This window comes from Colossoma macropomum, unplaced genomic scaffold, assembly GCF_904425465.1.
Source record: "Colossoma macropomum unplaced genomic scaffold, Colossoma_macropomum, whole genome shotgun sequence".
Taxonomy (NCBI): domain Eukaryota; kingdom Metazoa; phylum Chordata; class Actinopteri; order Characiformes; family Serrasalmidae; genus Colossoma; species Colossoma macropomum.
This window is the reverse complement of record NW_023494787.1, coordinates 15638463-15662210: the sequence shown is the minus strand read 5'-3', so window position 1 is coordinate 15662210 and position 23748 is coordinate 15638463. Positions and strand designations below refer to the sequence as shown.

General features: G+C 39.2%; 1 protein-coding gene across 1 annotated transcript in view; it reads right to left on the bottom strand.

Annotated features, from left to right (window-relative positions):
• The window catches only part of thsd7aa (thrombospondin, type I, domain containing 7Aa), a 168932-nt gene that overhangs the window by 6462 nt on the left and 138722 nt on the right, over positions 1-23748 (bottom strand). Inside the window, exons 21-27 of the mRNA XM_036566242.1 lie at positions 19782-19927; positions 17296-17470; positions 12102-12275; positions 9989-10084; positions 6338-6420; positions 3452-3665; positions 1876-1963 (exon numbers count right to left, since the gene is read on the bottom strand). Coding sequence (XP_036422135.1) covers positions 1876-1963; positions 3452-3665; positions 6338-6420; positions 9989-10084; positions 12102-12275; positions 17296-17470; positions 19782-19927 — 976 coding nt within the window. The remainder of the gene's footprint in view (positions 1-1875; positions 1964-3451; positions 3666-6337; positions 6421-9988; positions 10085-12101; positions 12276-17295; positions 17471-19781; positions 19928-23748) is intronic.

The following is a 23748-nucleotide window of genomic DNA, read 5'->3' as shown; positions in this document are numbered from 1 at the left end:
ATTTAGAATGAACAATGATACAAGAAGTGGAAAAGGATTTAAATTAATTCAAATGAAGGGAAAATGATGGAAAGAAGCATAACTACAACATTCTGGCAAATAACTATTTCATATTCCAGAGAAGTGAGTCTTTATATGAGAAACAGTGAAGCACAAATTCACTTTAGTTATTTATAACTGGAGCTGAAAAACAAGTGCCCATTTTTAAATAAAGCTAAGATATAAAATGTAAAACCACCAGTATGGTTACACACAAAGGTGGATAGGAACTGGTTACATTTACTCTACATTTGTGAGGAAAGTAATCTACTTTTTATTCAGTTGCATTTGAGTCTTTGTTTAGTCAATAATTGCTTTTTGGATTTATATCTGTTCTGCTCTGCAATTGATCACATCTGACTTCTGAGGTTTAGCATTTTATTTTAGACCAAAAGGACCCAAAAAGAGAAGAACAGAGTCAAACAAACTTCAATTCCTATGCTGAGAGATGCATAAAAAGCTCCTTTGCATTCTATAATGTATTCAGTACTTAAGTAGTTTTTTTTTTACTTAAATAGACTTTTATACTTCTGCTCAAGTTGTTTTTGGGAAAATAATTTTATTTCCACTTGTGTCATTACTTCACATAAGTAACAATATTTTTACCTGAGCATCAGTTTAGGCTACTCTACCCATCTCTGGTGACACACAGAATCATTTGCAAAAGTTTTGGCACCCCTGGTCAAATTATATTTTGTTGATTTTCTGTTACTTTTTATGCACAACTATTGTTTATTTGTTGAATTTGACATATTGGGAATAAGAACACATAAAATGTGCTCTGTGGAAAATTTATGGCACATTTTATATTTTTAGTTTAATTTTTCCCCAATATGTTAAACTCAGCAAATAAACAGAAACTGTGCACAAAAATTTGCAGAAAGATATCTCTGACGAGGATGTGTACCTATTTACACTTTAACCGGGGGTACTCAACCTTCAGCATACAACTGTATCTCTGGATTTGTTACAGCAAATATGCTATTTTGAGTCCACTTTCTAATCTACATGTTTAGTGCTTATTTTGCCCTTTAGCACCATTTATTTAATGGTCATCTTACAATTCATAAGATTCTGATAAGGATCTACATATGAGCTGGCTCTAGATCAACATGTATTAAAACTATACTAAGTGATATGTACTGTGTGTCAGAAATACATAACATAGACTGCATGCCCTGGAATACATACTGTATGTGCTGAAAGCTTTTGCACTTGGTTCTCTTTCTTTATGAAAAAATCAAGTCATACCAAAATGTCACAAATACAGTGCTGTAAAAACAGCACCTAAGCTCACTGCTTAAAACCATTCATCTGGGTAATAATTGTGGCTTTGTGTTCCAGTGGAAACACCACATATCTTTAGAATAGATGCAAATACACATAAATACAGCACAAAGTAATAAGAATTTCTTATTTAAAAAAAAGTTTTCTCTTGGACACCTCTAGGCATCACATGGATTTAACATAATGAAGCACTCACTAGACAAACCAGTGGATGGTAATTACCAATACAACTTGGCTGCCACATAGAGAGGTTTGGAAATGAGTAAGTGAACATACTGCCAAATATAAAATCATGACTTCATGTTGTAACAATGTCATTTGTATTTACTGTGTTTTTCTGTGTGAATAAATGTTTATCTACTAGATAAACAGCTTTTTGAATAGAATTTTCTCAGGCTCCTAAAATGTTTGCACAGTACTGTATATTACATTTAAAACAGGAAAACTGCTTTGAAATGTGAAACAGTTTGCCAAAATGTTGCTGTTATATAACTGCAGACGCACAGAGTGAAAGTAACATTGTCTTGTTGCTGTCATTAATATTCTTACCAGGCTAAGTAAGTCATGGAGAAGATGAATACCAGCAGCACAAAAGCTCCTGCTGCCACGCCGTACACCCAGGTCTTCAGCTTGCCGTCTATAAAAAATAACAGAATAACACAGACAAATCAACACCGGCTGCTTCTGAACTGCTGCTCATTAAAACCTGCCTGCAGGAGGCTCTACGACATGAGCAGCATCATCCCCTGCTACCTGCTGGAACTAGCTGATCTCACACAGGCTTTTCATATATTCCAAGCACAAAGAACAAGTTGAGCCCCCTGCTGTGGAGAAAAATAATAACAACCAACAGTAATTAAGAAGTATTTATGGTGGTCTGTATATTTGTTAGCACTGAGACCTGTGAGGCTCTATCAAAGGGAAATGCACATTCAATTAAGCTTTGTTAAGTGTAGTTAACCTATTAAACTCCAGACTTCCCCTCCTCACTGTCATAGCTACAGTTATGCAACAGTTTGGGTACCCTGGTCAAATAACTAATAGCACACAATTACTGTTTATTTGCTGAATTTAAAATACTGGTAAAAATATAGCATAAAATGTAGCCTCTGCACAAGTTATGGCACATTTTATGTTTTATTTTTTATATTAAACTCAGTGAATTAATCGAAATTGTGCACTAAAATTTGCAGAAAATGCCATATTTAAGTTTTTTTTTCATGCAGAGGATATTTTCACTTAGAAAATCAGCAAAACACATCATCTGACGAGGGGTGTTTAAACTTTTGCATGTGACTGCACATACTAGGGGCTGAACAGTACATCATTTGACCAATGAAATCAGCCAATATTTCCAATATATAGGCAGGAGTGGAAATCAGGGAATGAAGTCGCGCATAAAACTGAACAGAAAATGACTTGGTGTGCAAGCACAGTGGAAGTGAAGTACAAGAACAAATGTAAATATGCTCCTGTTTGAGAGCAGAGCAACTTTCGGGAGTTCATGTTATGTGCTTGTTTTAAGATTCAAGATTACACAAGACTGGTTTTATACTTACATTATCTAAGAGTTTTGTGTTTCTGTTATTATTTAAGCTCAAGAAATTTGAAAGGTGACCACCATATTTGATGATTCATGATTGATAACTGACAATCATGTTACACATTAAAACACTGTTTAACTAAAATCACTGGAGTCAGTTTAATTTTTGACCATATAAAATTACATTGGCTAGTATTATGGATTTTTGGAATGTTTAGCTCCTTCAAGTTGTTATTGGTGACAAAACTTTGAGAAGAGGCCAGCTGCATATTTTATATATTGCTGCTGTCGGAACAAAACCTTGTATCTCTAAAATGGTAACTTTACAGGAGAAGGAAAAAACCTGCTTTACCTTTAATGTAAGTCAATGGAACCAGAGTTTTTTCTAAGTAATTTTGGGCCACTTCTTCATTTACACACAATGTAAAGGACAATAGACATTTTCAAATTATGTCAAAAACTGAAAAACGACAAAAATAGAGATATGAGGTTTTATCCTGACAAAAGCAATATGATGTAGTATTTATAGAATAATTCATAGTGATAACTGAACAATCCACAGCATATGAGGCTAAGGCCCACCTGGCCCAAAGGGTTGCAGGAACCACGTTCGACCGGAGCGTCCGGGCAGGTTGGTGGTGGGCTGGGTGGGGCTGATGGCCCTGATGGTTTTGACGTCAGCTTTGCTGTCCCCTGCAGTGGGGATCTCCAGCACTGGGATCACTGTGCACTGGTCCAGAACCCCATCTGATGTCATCACTTCGGTGTAGCCCTCCTCACAACCACATATACCAGCCTGCAGAGGGCAGCAACACACCAGTTACACAAAAAAGAACAGAGGATAGCTGATCCAAGATCAGTCTGCTGCGTTCACTGCAAACTCTTAGTATATACTGAGCTACCAAACAAACTGAACATGTATCAATGTCAGTAGTTGGATCAGGTGGAGAAAACACCAAAATAGGCAGAACAGAGATAGTCTAGGACTGGAAGCCATTGTTTTAGACATTTTGTTCCTTCATCTTGCTATATGATTTGGGATTTTTCATGCTGCTAAATTTATTTAGCTTCCCATGCTTTTGCTTCTGCTTGCTTCATTATTAGTTTTATCGAGCCCTACTGTAGTTACTTCCCGTCCTTTGAGCACTTCATTATATTCTCTGGTGCTCCTCTCTTTAGCTGAAAATTCTTAAGAAGCAGTGATGCCTCTGAGGGTGATTCCCTGTTGTGCTGGTATTTCTCCATGTTTTTTAAAGAACAGCAGATGAGATGTGCCTCAATCAAAGCAGTAGTGTCTGGGATTTGTCTGAGAACAAGCCTGTGCATTGCAAATGTGCACTGTTGGGGTGATTTGACTGGAGAAATCACAGCACATGTTCTCCTGATATTTATGGGTGTGCATACATTTGTCTACGCCTGCATGCTTATGCGTTTATGAAAATATTTGTGCATGTGTGTGTGGAGACATCCAGAGAGGCGTTCCTCAAACCCACTGAATTCTGATGTGTACTCTGCTTGCTTTGCCTGCAGTTAGCAGGGGGTCTCCTATTCCCCCAGCAATCTCAGGAGGATAATCACTCCAACACAAACACGGCGCTCAGATCAGGGCACATATGACAGAACGCAATGCAATCGGCCCATTTCATGCTACAAAGCAGCAGACAAAAGGAGCAGGAGCGATATGTTGGTCCAAACTCATAGAGGAATATAGTAATACGCAGCAGGGGGTTAACCCACTGATTCAGAGCTACATGCACTGATGCACTCTGTTATAGAAATACAAGTCATATACTGTGAGATGCATGAGTAGCTATTCCTTGGACAGAAAGCTATTTTTACATATGAATTTTTAAATGACTGCAGTATTTTCTGACATTTTGCTCCTTTCTTGTATTTTGAATTTTTGATTGTTGCATCTCACATATTTGTTTGGTGTTCAATGTTTTCTGGTTTGAAGATTTATGATTTTTTGACTCGTGATTGTTTGCATGGTTTCTGTTTGGTGTTCATATGCTAAAAATGTTCTGTGATGTCACAGAAAATAGAAAGCAGTGGTGAACCATGACTATTAGAGACGACCTTCAGTTCGGGCCATAAATATCAAAAATCTTTCAAAAAAATAAAACAGAAAGACTTCTATGATAATGATAACTGCCTCTATGGTATATTATCGCTAACATATTCACATTTTTTGCCATTCTTCATTAAACACAGACATTTAAAGCTCGTAAAAGACACTCTGTATGTTTTATTTGAAGCTTATAACAGACATTAACATATATCGCTGCTGTCTGAACAAAACCTTGCATCTCCAAAATGATAACTTTACAAGAGAAGGAAAAAACATACATTACTTTTAATGTAAGTCAATGGACTTTTTCCCAAGTAATTTTGGGTCATTTCTTTTGGCCCATTCATCACGAAATGTACACAAAATGTAAAAACCAACAGGCATTTTCAAATTATGTCAAAAACTAAAAAACGACAAAAATGGAGATACGAGGTTTTGTTGCAACAGAAGCAATATATTGGCTTGTAGCAGTTTTCCAGTGACTCTTTCAGTAAAGAGCTCTGGCATTGAGCTGCTGCTGGTTTCCAGTTCTATCAGTTGACTGAAACCTATTCAGAGTACAACTTCAGAGTCCCACTTATTGCTAATCAAACCATGCTTGGTTGATTTTCGGTCAATTACTAATTATATTAGTAGACCTAACCAATAGAAAAGGCTGTTTGGCTGTATCTGCCTATATTTTAGTCCATTAGTTGATGATTCTATTAATTAAAATTAACTCAAAATTATAGAGATATATATTTTTAGCTCCCTAGAAGGCACTGTTGGCACTGGTATAAAGGTCAGAAGCTGCTGCAATTGTAGAATACGACCCTTCTACAAACACTTTCTTCTCTGTTTCTTTTCATTTTCTTTTCTGTGAAGATACTGGAGAGATCTTTTTTCAGGAAGTAGTGAACTGCATATCATTGCTGTTATAATAGAATTTTCTCTCTCTGAAATGGCAACTTTATACAAAAAAGAAAAATGTTCTTAACTTTAATGTATGTTAATGTGGATTTTATTCCTAGGAATTTTGGACTATTTATATTGGTCCATTTATCATTAAATGACAACAAAATGTACAGAGCAGTTAAAACTTTTGAATGACCTAACAATAAATAAAACGAAAAAAGAGTTTTTAATACAGCCCAAGTGACCATGTATTAGATTACCAGAGATTCATGAAGCACAAGTGCTCCTTTCCAGCCTCAGTGCAGCTGAGAGGTGGTGAATCTCACATTTCATCTCTCTCTCCTTTTTCTCTGGATCTCTCTCTCTCACACACTTACTGTGTGAGAGTATCAGACCCTGCTGTAGCAGAATCGTCCCCCTGAGCCCTGTTGACACTTTTCCTGTGCCTCACACACACATACAGACACACACACACACACACATACACACACATACACACAAACCTCAGTGCAGTAAGAACGGGGTTTGTCACAGGCTGGGTCACATGACCTGTCTGACACAGGTTCACTTGTCGCCAGACATCCACCTGCAGGGCAAATGATAAAACGTCAGTATTTCAGAAAATACACAGACACACAAACACACACACGCACACACACACACACACACACACACACACACACACACACACACGGCCCAGATTCATCTACTGTCTCCTTGTTATTTTGTTATTTTGAGTTTGTTGTGTTGGAGTCTCACTCTTTTCTTACAAGTATCTATTCTATCTCTCTCTCTCTCTCTCTCTCTCTCTCTCTCTCTGTCTTTATCTCTCTTTGTCTCTCTTTCTCTCGCTCTTTGTTTTTCATCTTTCCCCCTCTCTTCTTTCCCTCTCTTTCTCTCACTATCTTTCTTTCTCTATTTTTGTTGTGCTCTTTCTCTACTTCTCTTTTCATCTTTCTCTGTCTTTCTAACAATCTGTGTCTCACTCTCTGTGCCTCTGTCTTCTTTCTTTTTTCCTTTCTCTCTCTCATTGTCTTTCTTCATCCCTCTTTTTCTTTATCTCTCTGTCTGTTTTATTTTTTTCTCTCTTTGTCTCTCTTTCTCTATCTCTGTCTCTCCTTCTCACTCATTTTTTCCTCTCTCCCTTTCTCTCTCTTTCATCTTTTTCTTTCTCACTCTTTCACTCTCTTTTTTCTCTCTTACCTTCTCTTTCACCCTTCTCCTCTCTTTTTCCCATTCCTCTCTTTTTATTTCCTCTCTCCCCCCTCTCAGCACTGCTGTCTCTCTGTTTCTCACGGTAACTCTGCTGTGTTGTGAAAGTAGCTAAAGTACCGCCTCATCTTACCTAGTACAGAAACTGGACCAGACCTCTAGGCACGCACATACATGACCATTAATTCATCATTTGGCAGACTGCATGAATATGTGAGGAGAGACACACGGAGAATGAATGGTGAAGCTACACTCCTGCCCGGTCCCACGTGAATAGCCAATAGTGAACAGAGGCACTGTGGCACACAATTAAAAATGAATCTCTCTGTGGGACGCCCAGGAATCATATCACAAGGAGAGAAATAACAGTGTATGCTCCTCCCTTTCTGTCTCTCTCTCTTTCTCTCTCTCTCTCCTTCTCTCTAGCCTGAGGGAGAATCCAATGGGCCTATGAATACAGTGAAATGGACAGCCAGCGGGCACAGCGGGGCTTCTGTGTGAGCCTTTATTTTCTCTACGCTCAGATAAATCAATACAGTCTGCAATGAGAGCGGTGAAACAGAAACCTCACCCAGTGCCCCGTCTCTGAAGCAGCCCTCTCCTGCTCCAATGATGACTGCTATGGCAATATAGCTCAAGATGACTGCTATGGCGATATAGCTCAAGTTTTTTTGGTAGTTGGGCCAAATCATAGATATAGACGGTTTATCATGCATTTAACTTGTTTATGACATTTGTGTGAGTTTTTATACAATAATAGTCATCCGTTTAATTGTATATGTCCCTTTTTCATCCTCCCCTTATCCCGCTTTTGTTACTGTGCTTTAAAGACTCATATGTGAATGACCTCTGTTTAGGTTGCTCTGTGTTGCACCTTATTTGAAAAGCAGTCCAAGCTGAAACACTCCTTATAACTTCATCATGAATGGGTGAGCTAACCAGCCATAGACTGAATAGGTAGACATATCATATCATTCATTGTTTTGTCAGATATCATAAACATACTTTCAGGTATCAAAAACAAGCTGATTTTGGAGCTTAATTTCCATTTATGAACTGGACAGTGACTGAAACAGTTTCAAAACATTCTGCAGTAATGTTTACCCACTAAATCAAACTCTTTAAAAATTTTCCATGACCCATGGACCCTTTAAGCAGGTGCCACCAAAGAAAGCAGGAAAATATTCTAAATGTATCTCCCTCCCCACAATTCCTAGAGTGTGCTACTGTTTTCTATTACCAAACCCACAAGCAACTGGAAATAAGCTATAGCTGCTGGGAGGCGCATGAGGGTGGCCTTTGAAGCCTCACATAAACTGCAGGCATCTGCAAAAATGTGTTTACCTATTACAAGTTATTCCAATGAATATTCATAGCGCTTCACACCTCAGAACAACACATGAATATTCATGAGAGTCCATGTTGTTTGAGAGGAAATGAGTAAGTGCTAGAAGCTCCAGTGCAGCATTCTGTCAATCAAAGTGGCCAGGCATATGCATGCCATCTGGAAGGAGCTGAATTTGGATGTCTCAGCATAGAGCAAATACATGAATAAAAATTGCATGTTGAGCATAAATGTGGAATAAGCAAACCAGTACGATAGACTAAACACACCTAAAATTGTATTACAAGAATCAAAACATTATATTTTCCTTTAGGCAATATGTTTTGCCATTTTTTTCTGATACTTTGATGTATACAGTACTGAGCAAAAGTCAGAGACCAACATTCATTTATTTAATTTTCAGCCATAATGGCCATTAAGTACAAGTTATTTAGGATCAGGAAAACATATATTTAAAGGAAACCTCAACAATTAAATGTATTACAAAATATTTCAGTATTTAATGTGTCCACCTTTTACCTTTATTACAGCTTCCGTTCTTCTCAGGGAACTTGCGTTGAGTTTTTTAAAGAAATCTGCAATAATATTTTTTCACACCTCCAAAGTTTTGTCTTAGAAGTCGGTTTCATTTCTGCTTCTCATGACACAAATAATGCCAAACACATTCAGTGATGTTGAGATCTGGGGTTGTCAGTCCATTATTCTGAGGACAGCAGCAGCTTTGAAAGATTTAAGTGCTGTTTATCTGATGGGGACAGATTCGGTGGTCTACAGGTCTTGCATAGTTGTTGGGAGTCTCATTTTTGTAAACTCCAGTTTTGGAAAATCCTGTTTTTTCCACTTATTTTCCTTTGACATTTCCCTGCCTTATGCAAGTGGATTATCTTATATTGAGTCTCTAAAATATATCCTGAAAAAAGAATAACTTAAAGGTTTTGTCTGAAAATTAAATAAATGAAGGGTGGTCTCTGACTTTTGCACAGTACTGTAGTCGGATATTTAGAAAGGCCCTTATGAGTACAATTTCTATCGCTACTATTATTATCATCCAATATATGTTGATATATACAACATGGTACAAAAAGCTCTTGTGCTTCACATTTCAACCTCCCACACAGTTGTACACACACACGCACCACGAGCAGAAAATCAGTGTGATAGGGAATGGGATTAAAATGGGAGTGTGACATTGTCGTGGATTAAAAGCTCATTTCCACACAGCTTATACACAGGCTCTGCTAGAGTAATCACACCCTACTGCCCTGCTCTACTCTGACAGCGCCTGACAGCTCATAATGTCAACTTATCTCTCAACCTTCTCCCACTCAACACTCTCCAGTGCTGTACAGCATGTACAGAAAGCCTGGATTCCAGATTGTCCTGGAAAAACCAGGAGGACACGTTACTGTTTATCAGTTTGCAAGTGTGTTTAGCAAAGATTCAGGTTAACAGTTTAAAGATAAACCTGATTCCAGCAGTCAAAACATAGACACTGTATATGTGTATGTGTTGTATATTTTACAATAGCACTGTGAAAAGATCTACAATCTATACGTTAGCCATTGGAAAGAGTGTGCGGATATGGTGAAGGACGCACCTGTGACATTCAATCCGTCCGATCGCTGGCACCATACCAGACGAGAAGAACCTTTCCATGGACCGGTCATCCATTTGTACTCATAACACTGACCGCCTGGTACAGATGTGAGAGAAGGAAGAAGGAGGATTTACTTTAACTCCTTAAACCGAAGGCTTATTATCTAGTTATTATTCAGTAACTGGGTCATACTGCCATTGTAGGGGGAATGGCGTCCCACAAGCAAACCCTTCTTTTTTTCTTATTTATTTAATTGTTTTTTTAGTCATGGCATGTATAAAAACAGCATGTTACAGTAGTGATAAGAGGGGCGGCACGGTGGCGCAGTGGGTAGCGCTGTCGCCTCACAGCAAGAATGTCCTGGGTTCGATTCCCGGCCGGGCGACCAGGGTCAGAGTTTGCATGTTCTCCCCGTGTCTGCGTGGGTTTCCTCCGGGTACTCCAGTTTCCTCCCACAGTCCAAAAACAATTGGATACGCTAAATTGCCCCTAGGTGTGAGTGAGTGTGTGACTGTGTATGTTTGTCTGTCTCCCCTGTGATGGACTGACGACCTGTCCAGGGTGTATCCTGCCTTCCGCCCAATGACAGCTGGGATAGGCTCTAGCACCCCACCACGACCCAGAAGGATAAGCGTTTTAGATTATGTATGTACAATTGCTTGATGCTTGTTTTTCAGTTTGATTTGTAAAAAAATGCATTAAAATTATGGTCTGTCCCATGTTCAGATAATTTTAAACAAAAAAATATAATTTTATATTAATAATGAATCTTGAGATTTCTTGTCAGTAGTGTTACAAAAAACATATGTCCTTTTAAAAAAGGCCTTTATGAAATACTTTTTGTATGAATATCTAGAAAACAACAGCAAAAAATAACGAAAGAAAGACTAAAGGCCATTAAACACTGAACATGAAAATATCATAAAATTGCAAAATATTATGGACCCAATTTTTTTCATTTTACAACTATACATATCAGACACAATGGGATTTTTTTGGAATTTCACTATGGTTTTTCGTCCGCAAAGAAATGGGCAGAATGTGCATCAAAAGTATATATATTGTCAGAATATATATGAACTATATCAAAATAGTTCCTCACAAACAGGCACTGTGACAGCGTGCAGGATACTCTCCACTGTGGAACAGCGAGGAGAAAGGAGAATTTCTCCACCTCATTCAAGAGCTGAAACTCTGAGTTTCCACATATAACTTGATGTTTGTGGCTCAGTTTGAGCTGTTTTTGGAGACTCCGATCCTATTAGTGTTTGGGATAAAGTTCTATTTGCTGAAACACAGCTGCTCCATCATCTTGGTGTCATCATGGCAACAACCAAGGCCATTAGGATTGGTCATGTCGCTGGTGAAAGCATGCAAAAATCAGCGGGCGAATAAAATAATGTCATGTTTTCACCATACTAAAAATTTAAATTTAGTGTGCAATACATATCATCAGTTATATCATCAGTTATACACATGTTTGAATTACTTCACTGTCGTCCTAATAAATCACACTAATAAACTGCGTTCAATGTAATACGGCCTTAACTCTGTACAGGGATAGTGAAATCTCTTTGTATCTTTTTGATAATTAAAATTCTTACCAGCTTCATGTGCAGCAAAAAGACTGTTTCATTTGTGTTATTCGTGAAATTCATCAATTTCTACATACAGTATGACTTAGAAACTAAAGCGGCAATGGGCTCAGATTTTAGTAATAAGTCAGACTTGTTATGGTCAGTGGTGTTACAACTTGGTGTTTAGGTCAGTAGTGCTACAACTTTACTCATGTTGTTCAGTATAACAGGTTACTATTTACACTTTAACTGCCTATCAACATTAGTGCCCTGTTTGCCACCACAATGGTGGAATGACCCAGCTAATATAAACAGTCAGAATCACTCTGAATACTCAGAAAACTACAGTTACTCGGTTATTCAGTAACTACTATGAAGTAATATGTCTGTTACATACATGTCACAATCATGAGAGCGAGGAATTAAAGTGTGGACCCATTTATGGGTCATTAAAAGTTTAAGGGGTCAGACTGCATTCTTTTCAGAATCGTTTGGGAAAATAAACAGCTGGTTTTTGTGTTTTCCTGTTACTGCACCTGTGCATGGCCTGGCCTCCCACTCCTGCTCCGGACACTGCAGGAGATTCTCCGGTTCTTGGGCGAGCACAGCCCGAGAACGCACCTGCACTGACCCGAAGCCCAGGTCATCCCCACCCACGCAGTTCAGCTGACACGGACTCCACGAGGTCCAGTCTGTCAAATAACACTCACCTGCCAAACACACAATTCAAAGTTACATATTTAATCAATTTCTGTAATGTATAAAACATGTACAACAATCAATACATCACATTCATCACTGTCACAACAAAATCTCCAATATGGTAACCTTTAGTTTAGTTAACTTTGAGGTATAGAAGGAATTTTGGAGCATTTTATTGGTCTGTTTTGGGAACAATAACTTAGACTGTCCAGAAATAACTATAAATAGTTATTTGATCAATTTGATCACTGCTTTTTGATTACAAGACACTCTAGATATACATTTAATTATTCTTGATTCTCAATTATGGAATCTGGTCATCATTAAAAATATATACATGTTCTTACAAAAGTATCCGTATCAACGGTGGCTCTAATTGTATGAGCAAAGCACCACGCCTACAAAGCACTGAATCAAATATCAAGGACAAAGTGACTCCAGTGAATTTACAAATCAAATCTATGTTGTAATGTCTGTGTTAAGGCTGCTGTTAAAAATAAAAAGTCCTATTCCTATTCCTGAAAAGTGACTTGAATTTCATAATGTATTAGTGGTAATACCTTCCACCTGCACTTGGCTGCGGGTTTCATCATGTGTATGGACTCAGTCTGGGCTCAGCCATCGCTCATTAGCATAAAGTAGGTCAGACTGTCCTATTGTAACGGCCGCACAGAACGGCGAATACCTCACATGTTAATTCATCATAAAGCAGCCCTTCCAAAAGCCCTAATCCCAGCTGTGATTATCAGAACACGTGCACATTAGCAGCACAGAGGCTGAGAGGACAGTCATGATGGTGTGTGAAGTATGAGTGTGTGTGGGGGAGGGGAGGGGGTGTTGGGGGCAGGTATTGCTGGCTACCTGTCTCCAGCTTTGGGAAGATTTTACACAAGGGCAGCTGTCAGGAGTATTTGCATAAGGAATCAGACATACTGACATAGTAGTATGGCTGAAAATGTGTCACTGGCATGTACACTATGTGTGTGTGTGTATTCAGTACTGTTCAATGTTTGAAATGTTTTTTTCAATAATATAAACTGCATGGTGGCAGATAAATATACAAAATGAATCTGATATACTAGACAGGTTCACATAATGACAAATAATTAGTAGATAACTGTAAAAAAAACACAATACATAAATGGAAAGGGGGAGATATTTGAGATGTGTCCAGAATGTAGAACAAAGTTGGAGATGATTCTAAAATGAGTGCTGGAGCCTATCCCAGCGGTTATTGGGCAGAAGACACCCTGGACAGGTCACCAGTCCATCACAGGGCAGACAGACAGACATATACATTCACACTCACTCACACCTAGGGGCAATTTAGTGTGTCCAGTTGGCCTGACTGCATGTCTTTGGACTGTGGGAGGAAACTGGAGCACCCGGAGGAAACCCACACGGACACATGCAAGCTCCACACAGAAAGGACCTTGGTCTCCCGGCCGGGGAACTGAACCACAGCATCACTGTGCCGCCATGATGTATGTTCTCTGTAGCAGGATGTGTAACTTATTTACACTTACAAAACACATCATTTGACCAGGGGTGCCCAAACTTTTGCATACAACTGTATTATTATCATAATATTGACCTTCACAATACTGGTGCTTGGAAATGTGCAATACGCAAAGGCACCTTTAACCAATCACGCCACTTTGAGCTGGAGCATCCTGACCAATCACAGGTGATCTTTTGGATGAGTCAAGGCATTCAAATGATCCAATGCCCTTGTTCTTATTAAGTCTTAACAAACTAGCAGCTGGCAATTAACTGGCTGTTCATTACTACTTTATTAAGCAACAAGTAAGGTGATGCATTAGGCATACTAACTCTTCTATTTGTGTATTATACATCATATTCTTTTGCACAACATTTTAGGTCTCCATTATTGTGCCCTTACTAAGCCTTACTGAACCCACAGCTGGTTCACTCACTTCTCAAGCCAATAGGTGATAATAAACTGGCTGCTCATTATTACTTTATTAAGCAACAATTAGAGTAAATTAAGCATTTCCAAGGTACTTTTATTTGTGTATCAAACATAATAATCTTTTACAAATCTTTTATTTATATGAGGACATTCAAGTAGTGCTTTTCTAAGACTGCTGAGACTCTAACAGGCCAGTTCATGCAGACTCAATGTTTAAATGGGGCACCTTTTTGTAAGTTAGTCATTATATAGAGTTAATTAGTGGATATTAATTTTAATCTCATTGGTAGTAATGTTGATAGGAATCAAATGAAAATAAGCATATTATAGGCCCACTGATAGGTAAGGCATGTGCACCTGATAATACATAAATAAAACTGCTGTGGCAAATGCTTTATTCACTCTTGTTATTATTCAATGAAGTACTAAGGAGCAACCATTTAATCACCAGCTAGTGGCTTAATAAGGGCATTACAAGGGTGTTATAAAGTCCCCCCATATGGAAGCGTTACCACAATTTTGAATACAAAATGCACGCGAGCCTTTAACTGCATCACATCAAGAGTTAATAATGTTTTTTTTCAGAATATTGTAATGTATGCTGTAATCGCAATATGTATCCAAAATCATTCCATTATGATATTTTGACCTTATGTAGGTCAAAGTTCACAGCCTGCGACTGACAGTAGAACTCCGTAACGAATCGGTCCACACAGCACAGATGCGGAAAGAGTGTCGTTGGTTTCATCTAATTGACAACGCACCCCAAATATTCACCGTTTCTTTCTTCGTCTCTCCTCCTCCCTCACATACACAGACACACATGAATGCTGGTGAATCATTACTGTCACATTCACTGCTGCAAAAAAACCTGTGTCACAACTCTCTGCCTCAGCTACACAGAACATGTCAAAACACAGGGATATATCTGTCACTCACACACGCTGGCTGAGCCCGAAAAAATTTAGTTAAAAAAAATAAATGATTCTGTACATCCCAGCATTATTATCACAATTTAAACAGAGAAGAGAGAGAGAGAGAGAGAGAGAGAGAGAGAGAGAGAGAGAGAGAGAGAGATAGAGATAGAGCAAAATGGTGGAGAAAGAGGAGTGAGAGACAAAAAGAGAAAGAGAGAGAAGCAGAGAGAGGAAAAAGACAGAGAAGAGATTGAGAGATAAAAAAGAGAGAGAAAGAAAGAGAAGCAGAGAGAAAAGGGAGAAAGAGGAGTGAGAAACATAGACAGAGAGAGTAATAGAGAGAAGAAAAAGAGAAAAAAGTCAGAGAGAGGAAGATGCAGAAAGAGGAGATAGAGATGACTAAAGAGAAAGAGGAGTGAGAGAAAAACAGAAAAAGACAGAGAGAAGTATAAAGAGAAAAGGGAGAAAGAGGAGTGATCAAGAGAAATGAGAAAAAGAGAAAGAAAAAGGAGAAAGAGAGAGAGAGAAGCAGAGAGAGAGAAAGGGAAGAAAGAAGTAAGACAGAGAGAGACAGAGACAGAACGAGAGAAGCAGAGAGAGATAATGGAGAAAGAGGAGTGAGAGAGAGAGAGAGAGAAAGAGAGAGAAGAGAAAGAGACAGAGAGAAAAAGATGAAGATGAAGTGAGAGACAGATAAAGAGAGACAAAGAGAGAGAGGGAAAGGGGGAGAAAGAAGAGTGAGAGTCAGAAAGACAGAGAGAGATGGACAGAGAGAGAGAGAAGCAGAGAGAGAGAGAGGAGAGAGAAAAAGGAGTGAGAGACACAATGAGACAGAAAGAGAGAGAGAAGAGAAAAAAATAAGAGAGAGAGAGAGAGAGAAAAAGATGGAGAAAAAGAAGTAAGAGAGAGACTTACAAAGAGAGAGACAGAGAGAGAGAAATAGAGAGAGAGAGAGAGAGAGAGAGAGAGACAGAGATCTATGAGAGGTCTATATTTAATGGTCATAAACATCAGTACACTATTTTCCATGTCCACTCTGCTGCACTCAGCTGAGAGACAGAGCCGTGTGTAGGTGTGCCACTAAAATAAGTCTATATAACCTCCAGAATGTTCTTACAAAGTAAGAGCAAATAGAACATATATCAGATTTGCAGCACAATAAAACAGCATGTGGAGACTGTCAGGAATAAGTCAGGTTTGTAGAGCTTTTATTGGAACCCCTGTAAACCCTGATGCCTGAGTGAAAGGCATGACTCTGACAGCGGGTGAGAAGAGCAGTGTCCTGGGGTCCTGGGAAACCTGCTTCTACTTCACTTCATAAAAGTCATCGCCCCTTATAAATGTGCTAAACCAGAGCTGATACAGAGAGTGATTTAAAAGCAAATGGCTTTAGCAGGTCTAGCCTAAGAAACGCTCTGTGACACGCTCTTCAGTCGCATGTCTGCGGAGAAGTGGCTGATGTTAATGTAATTTACAGAACAGAACAAGGAATAGTGATTAGAGTGATAACTGTGTTTAGATCTATGGAAAATAAAGTGAAAGTGCACATTCACTGAGCGTGAAGCTTGTGCATTAGTGTGATATATAAAGAAAAACAGAAGAGCAGCTATTCCTCAGATGTCTAAGAATGTCAGTGCAGCACCAGAGCGAACTATATAATACCCCTCAGAGCAGAGAGGCATATTTTAGTAGGTCTGAAGTGTTTAAAAAATGAAAATGAAAGTGTTACAAAAATGAACACACCATAATTAAATACATAGGTAGGTAATAATATTACATTTATACTAGATTTACATTCTGTATCGACAGATCCGTGTCTACACTTCTAATTATTCTTTTATGTCAAGAAATGACAAACTCAAAAATGTCAAATTTTTATGTTGACTTTACCTAATGGATTGTTTCACAGCTACAACTGAATGCACAACAATAGCCTTTCATCAAATTCTAACTATAATAAAATATCAAATGTGCTACTGATTGAAAGTTTAGCATCCACATTTTGACACAAATGTTGCTGATAACTTTTGTTATCGCTGGCAATCACTGCAACTTCTAAGTGTTGAACAAATGTGGTACTCTGATAGAATAAAACTCATTATAGCATTATAATATACTGCACACACTCACTATCAAAGGCTCATGCATATGCATATTTGTGTGTGTGGTTGACCTTACCTGGACAGGGCACTGTGCAGGACTCCTCTAGAGTGATCTGTTTATCTCCATCCACCGTTTGTTCCAAGTCTCCACACAGCTCCTCATCCACCAAACTGCCCTCATCTTTCCCAGAGCCATCCGAAACGAAGCAGGACACGTTTCTGAAGCGCAGGCCCTCTCCACATCGAGCACCCTGCACATAAACCGCGTACAGAAACAACACATTACACACTTCTCCATTTTCACATGTAACCCCATAGACGTGTCTTCAGACTGACGGACTGGCTGCCCATACTGTTATTACACACTTCTATAACCTAGGAATAGCATTGAAGTCCCTGTAGTTACTAAATAATAAGCCTTAGTATGTAATAAGCCTGGGTTAAGTGGTTCAACTTTAAGGACAAAGAGCAGAAACCTGAACAACCATGCTGGACAAAGTTTACAGATAAGAGTACAAATGAATTTCTGTGCTTGTTTTATTTGTGGAAGCTGAGAAAGAAAGCACAGTTTATTTTGTTTACCTGCTGTGAATCAAATATTCTTGAAGTAAACTTCAGTTTGGATAGCTGTATGTATGATTCTCATTAGACAGCACCATGCTTGTTGGTTTACACCACACTGGTCTCGCTTTTTCTCTAAAGCAAAAGAAGATGCAAAGCGTAACCCTAGTAACAGGCATTTTGAGGATGTTGCCATAAAGGGTTCGGGCGCAAGAAATTATGGTAATGATTAAGTTGGATTGATGTAAAAGTCACATAAATTCTGATCTGGCTGTCCATACAGGGGTCACATTGCCGCATATCGGGTATGTATGACATTTCAGAGCCACATATGAAAGTGGTCCAAATCTGAATCAAAACTGTCATAATACAAGCCGCACTGCTCGGTCCCAATTTTTTTGCTCAGATCCAATCGTTCTAACTTGATGGTTCACATTCATGTGGGTAAGTGACTCAAATCTGTTGTGAATGCGAAAGAGCTTTTCTCTTATTGCACTTATACCACATATGGAAGCAATACAACATTACATACTTCTTAATTTTCAGATGTAACCTCATAGATGCATCTTGAGACTGACTGATTGACTGACTGACTGACTCATTAACTCACTCACTCATTAAGCAAGTTAATACTGAAAATTCTCCACAGGGGAGCTATTAGCCCTTAAGCCTCTTTTGTGTGCATCATTGAGAGGGAGAAAACTGGCCTGAACCCACACCAACAGGATCTCAGTTCCTAAGATCCAATCGTTTTACCTTGATGGTTAACATTTTTGTGGGTAAGTGACTCAAATCCGTCATTAATGTGAAAGAACTTGTCTCTTGAAACACTCTGCATGTACAAATCCTAATCAATAAAAACAAACAAACTAACCTGCAGAATAAGCCTTTGTCATGACAATAATTTGCTCTAAATAGCTCTCAGCTGTTCATAATTACAGAAAGAAGAAGGCAAAAAAGGGATTAATTGCTTTTGCACTGCTTGTCTTAACATCAGGTTAGTCACTGTTGCCACATTAACACATAATAGTGGTGAATGCACAGTGAAAAACAAAACAAATTCTGATCTGACTTTTCTCATTGAGCTTGCATGACCACGAATCAGATATGTATCCAATTTAGGACCACATCTGAAATTGGCTCAGATCTGAAAAATTTGAAAAGATTTGAAAAGATCAGATTTGCTTGTCTACACAGTTCTGAAATTTCTGATTTGTGTCATATTAAGAAAAAATTGGATTTGTGGCAATTCAGCCTGCTAATGCCTATATGGGGCACAAACAGCACATCCTCCAAGAACTGCAGTGCACAGTGTAATGCTCAGTGTCTGACACGCATTTCAATCTGTCAACTCTCAGCATCATCTTTTTCCCCCGTATCCATCCGAAATCTTTCAAAACATGAGACACAGCCGAGACAGTGCAGCAAGCCCTGAGCCTCTCTGTCAGAAAGCACGACTTAGAGCCAGGCAGTGGAGAACAAAGGAGGGAGTCACTACAATACTGCCTCACTCCAGTCCTCAGAGCATGCACTGTGACAGGGGCGTGTGGCACCGAGCTGGCAGACAATAGAGGGCAGAGAGAAAGAAAGAGAGAGAGGTGGAGAAGAAACAGAGGGAGAGAGAGAAACTGAGAGAGGAAAAGTCTATGGGTAAGTGAGGGTGAAAACAGAGAGAGAGAGAGAGAGAGAGAGAGAGAGAGAGAGAGAGAGACTGGGGGAGCTATGTCTTCTGCTGCTTGTCTTTAATTAAACCCCCCGATGAGCCTGGAAATCTAGACACATGACAACAGTAGGAAGACAGTACAAATGCAAAAGTGCAAAAGAGAAAAAGCAAAGGAAAAGAGAAGAATGAGGCAGAGAGAGAGGAGCAAAGGAGCCTAAAGACTGCGCTAGACAAAAGAACTGAAACGCTGTCGGACAACGAGCAATTATTAAGCACATAAAACAGAGAATTAAGAGCACGCCTGAGGCAGAATGCAGTAAGCTGGAGTGTAGCCTGACCTCAGCTTTGCACGGAGACCAGGCGCTGTATCTCCAGCTGTAGCAGGGCTTAACGGGGCACGGCTTCCACTGCTCCAGCTGAGAGGGACACGGTCGGCCATCGCCCTGAGACGCCTGGATCACTGTCCTCCGCCTCCACAACTTCCCTGCACAGCAAAAGAGCAGGAGAAATGAACACTTTGACCATGAAAATTAACATTAGACATTTACTTCAATTCAAAAGAAAAACACAACTCAAAAGAAACTTCCCTTGAGTCCCTTGCTTCCTTCAAATGTCGACTAAAGATCCAACTGTCTTCAAAAAAAGCACCAAACCTCTCCTCGAGGAAGCCCGGTATTACTTGTAGTTATCATCCAGTTTGGCTATACTAAATCAGAAGTGCTGCTGAGATGCACAAATCCATGGGATGGCTGGGGTGTCATGGAAAAATCTGAGACCAAACTTTGTTCATCTAACCAGCTTACAACATCTCAAATACTTGTTACTTTTATTGTAATAATATTAATTGTATTTATTCTAATGTTATATAGTTTTTAGTGTCAGAAATACACTCACTGCTGACATAAATTAATTTAAACCATTTCTTTAGGTGTCTAAGACTTACACAGTACTGTACATTCTCATTCCCCTATATATGCTTTTTTAACATTTTATTGTCACTTTTTTGACAAAAAACATTACTAAGTAAATAAGCCAATTGTAATATAGTTAAGAGACAGACAAACACAGAAAAAAAAAGAGAAACAAAGAGAAAGTGAAAGAGGAAGTGAGAGGAAAGAAAGAGAAACAAAGAAAGAGAAAGAAAGGAAAAGAAGAGATCAAAAGTGAGCAAAAACAGAAAGTGAGAGAGAGAGAGAGTCTTATCCTTCTATATATGTATTTTTAAAGCTTTATTTTCACTTCCTGCCAAGAAACTTGATTAAATTAATTGTCTAATTGTTATTTTTGTTGTTTTTAAACAGCCATTTAAATGTATGACCTTTAATTCTCCTTTACACAATGGAAAATAAACACACCTTCGTTCTCCCTTTAAAAGTTCTTTTTTAGGTTTTCCATGCAGAAGACTTTGTCATTGTTGCTGAGAATCACATACTTATCATTAATTATTATAATTATTACTAAATTAGTTTTTTCTATCTTGCTTAAAAATACAAGAATAAGAAACAATGAGAAAAAATCTTTAGTTCCCCACTAAGCAGCACTGAAACACACTGAAAAAGAAATGTACAACGCTTAGCTCTCCTGTTACAAGCTCTTTTTTTAGATTCACCCTCCAGCAGAATCACTTCAGAGTCCTTGAAAAAGTCTTTTTTTGTTTTTACTGTAAGGGAAGCGTTTCATATTACACACACTACCACATGTTATAACTTGATATCCAATTCCGAAATGGCGTGTGACCTGAAACATTTGTCTCTGAGTAATATCGCTCCAGTTGTTCTGTTCTCCTGGAAATAACCTAATCAGCAGAGCCATTTTCAAGCCTGATTCCAGTGCCAGGGACTGCTTTGAATATTCATCTCCATTGTTTTTCAATTCAGCTGTGAAAGAAGGGAGAGAACGCAGGAGAGCCGTCTCTTATCCTAAACGCTTCCTGCTGTTTAAGAGTGGAACCCAAGAGACACTTGCAATTAAGCTGTAGCGATTAGCCACTGTCTCAGGGGAATATATATGAGCTTTTTTTTACCTACAACTTACTTGACAATTATCTTGCATGGTAGGCAGTATCATTGTGCAGGCTGCAAAAACACTAGAATCTATAAAGCTGTACAAAAGTCACTGCATGTAAAATTGTAAGTCGTGTGCTGGGGAACTGACAGAAAGCAGGAGCTATGGCTTTCACTGAATAGCCTTGGTTATGAAATCTAACACGATTCACTGGGTTTAGGGGCCAGTGCTCTGACACAGTTTTCAAGGCGCTCGGCTCCCCGCTGAGCTCAGAGTACAGGCCACTAGCACTCAACTCAGAAATAAAGTCGACTGCTGTAAGAACCCTAAAGGCCGACTTCTTCCATTCATTGTGTCGACACACAGCCATACATCTTCCCCCAGTGTTTGCATCCAAAGGTCACCCAGTCCAGCACGCCCAATTAGCCCGCTACGCTAGCAGCCACAGTCTCTGACTAGCCCATGTTTATGCTATCACAATAAAGATGCTGCATCAAATAAAAATCCTCGGGCCATGGTGGGTCGACAACTGATATTATCTTCTGAGCTGTTTTTTAACGAGAATGAGTGCACATGGCCCTACAGCGTGCATCGCGATGCTCCTTAATGTTAAAGACGATCAGAGCATCCCGTGCTGACACACTGCCCTCCAGCAAGTCTGACGAGTTGCCAATTCATCTTCTCCACAGGCTGCTGAGACAGGCCTGTCCCCGCAGAGAAACCTCTCCCAACATCCCCAATCAACCAGCTCAGCTTATTAAACTAGCCCCATGCCTCTGTTCAGGCACATTTGGCTCATAATTTGATTCAAACCTTGGTACAGGGTTCACAATTTGGTACTATCATGAAATAGAGAGCAAAAATTTGAATGGATAAATGAAGCTGGGAGGAGGCCAGGAGCTGGAAATATATTGTATGACATGGAGTGCTGGTGTGGGTTCATTACATCTGTTTTATTTGTATGCACTGTATTTATGTAGCATTTAAACTCTAGTATTTTAATAATACTCGTTTTCTTGCTACATTTTATCTGAAAGCAAAACATTTAAGATTTAAAATACCCTACAAAAAATTGTTCACCTAAGATTTCTTTCCTTGCTGTATTTAGGTAGATACAGCCAAGCAAGTTCTTCCACTGGTTAGACTTTCAGGAGCAGGACAGAAGGACTCGCGTGTTACATTAACTACCAAAATAATTAGAAGATGACAGTAATCACATTTTGATTTTCAATGGGTGGAACCAATTTTTTGAGAAAAAGATATTGTGGGATTTCTGGAACTCCTATATATGTCATTTACTGTGAATATGCAATGTAGTCTAGTCAGGTTTCAGTCATATGTTAGAAATGGAAAACAGCGGCAGCTCTATGCCATGGCCCTTTACTAACAGAGTCACTGCAACAAACAAGGTAAAACAGGTGCTACGATCTGTTGAAAACTTCAAATAAAGAACATGGAAAGTCTTTTACAAGCTTAAAACGTCTGTGTTTAATCTAGAATGGCCAGAAAGTTGGCTTAGTGCTTACACACTATTGGAATTCCCACAGGAGGGCTATCAGAGAATAGCATTATTATTTTGGTGGGTTAAATATTCTTAAAATTTTTTGACTGAATTTTGAAGGTGATGACTAAGACTAAAAGCACTGTCACATTTTTTGCAATCAAATGTTTTGTTACACCTCACTATATCACTACTACTTTTTCATTTTTGGTAACAGAATATGTGCTATCAGTTTTCTTTTCTGTAGTTTGAGTTCACGCTAAGTGCTTCACTGTTATTCCTCATGCGCTGCAGGTGTCCTGGGTGCCAAGCATTTCAGGGGTGAACAGTGGGGGGGCCAGGGGCTACTGGGCAGGGAAGCCAGCACCAGCTGTCACTGTGCAGCGCTTGGCACAGGAACACTCACAAAGGAATTTATTTTGATTATTTATGCACCTCCTTAGGACACGTTGTGCCTGGCTCTCTGATTTGTGTTTTGATAACGAAACAAGTCACGCCTGTCCTTTCCCGTGCACGTCTCTAATGCTGGTCATTATTGCCTTTGTGTGAATGGAGCTTCTATCAGTGAGATGGAGAAGCTGAATCTCCTCCTATTAAGAGATGAAGGTTCACCTGCTTGACTAGTTTCATGAAAATCCCCTGTGCCTGGGGAGAGATTAAGGTTGCCACAATAGCTCAGGCCAGTGCAGGTGTTCTGTGGAGGCAGCGTTTGCTTTGGCTACAGCTGGCCGCTGGCGCTGCAGCTTCCTGCAGTGGAGTGGTTCTGCAGGCCCCGGGCGCACAGACATAATGGACCCCCA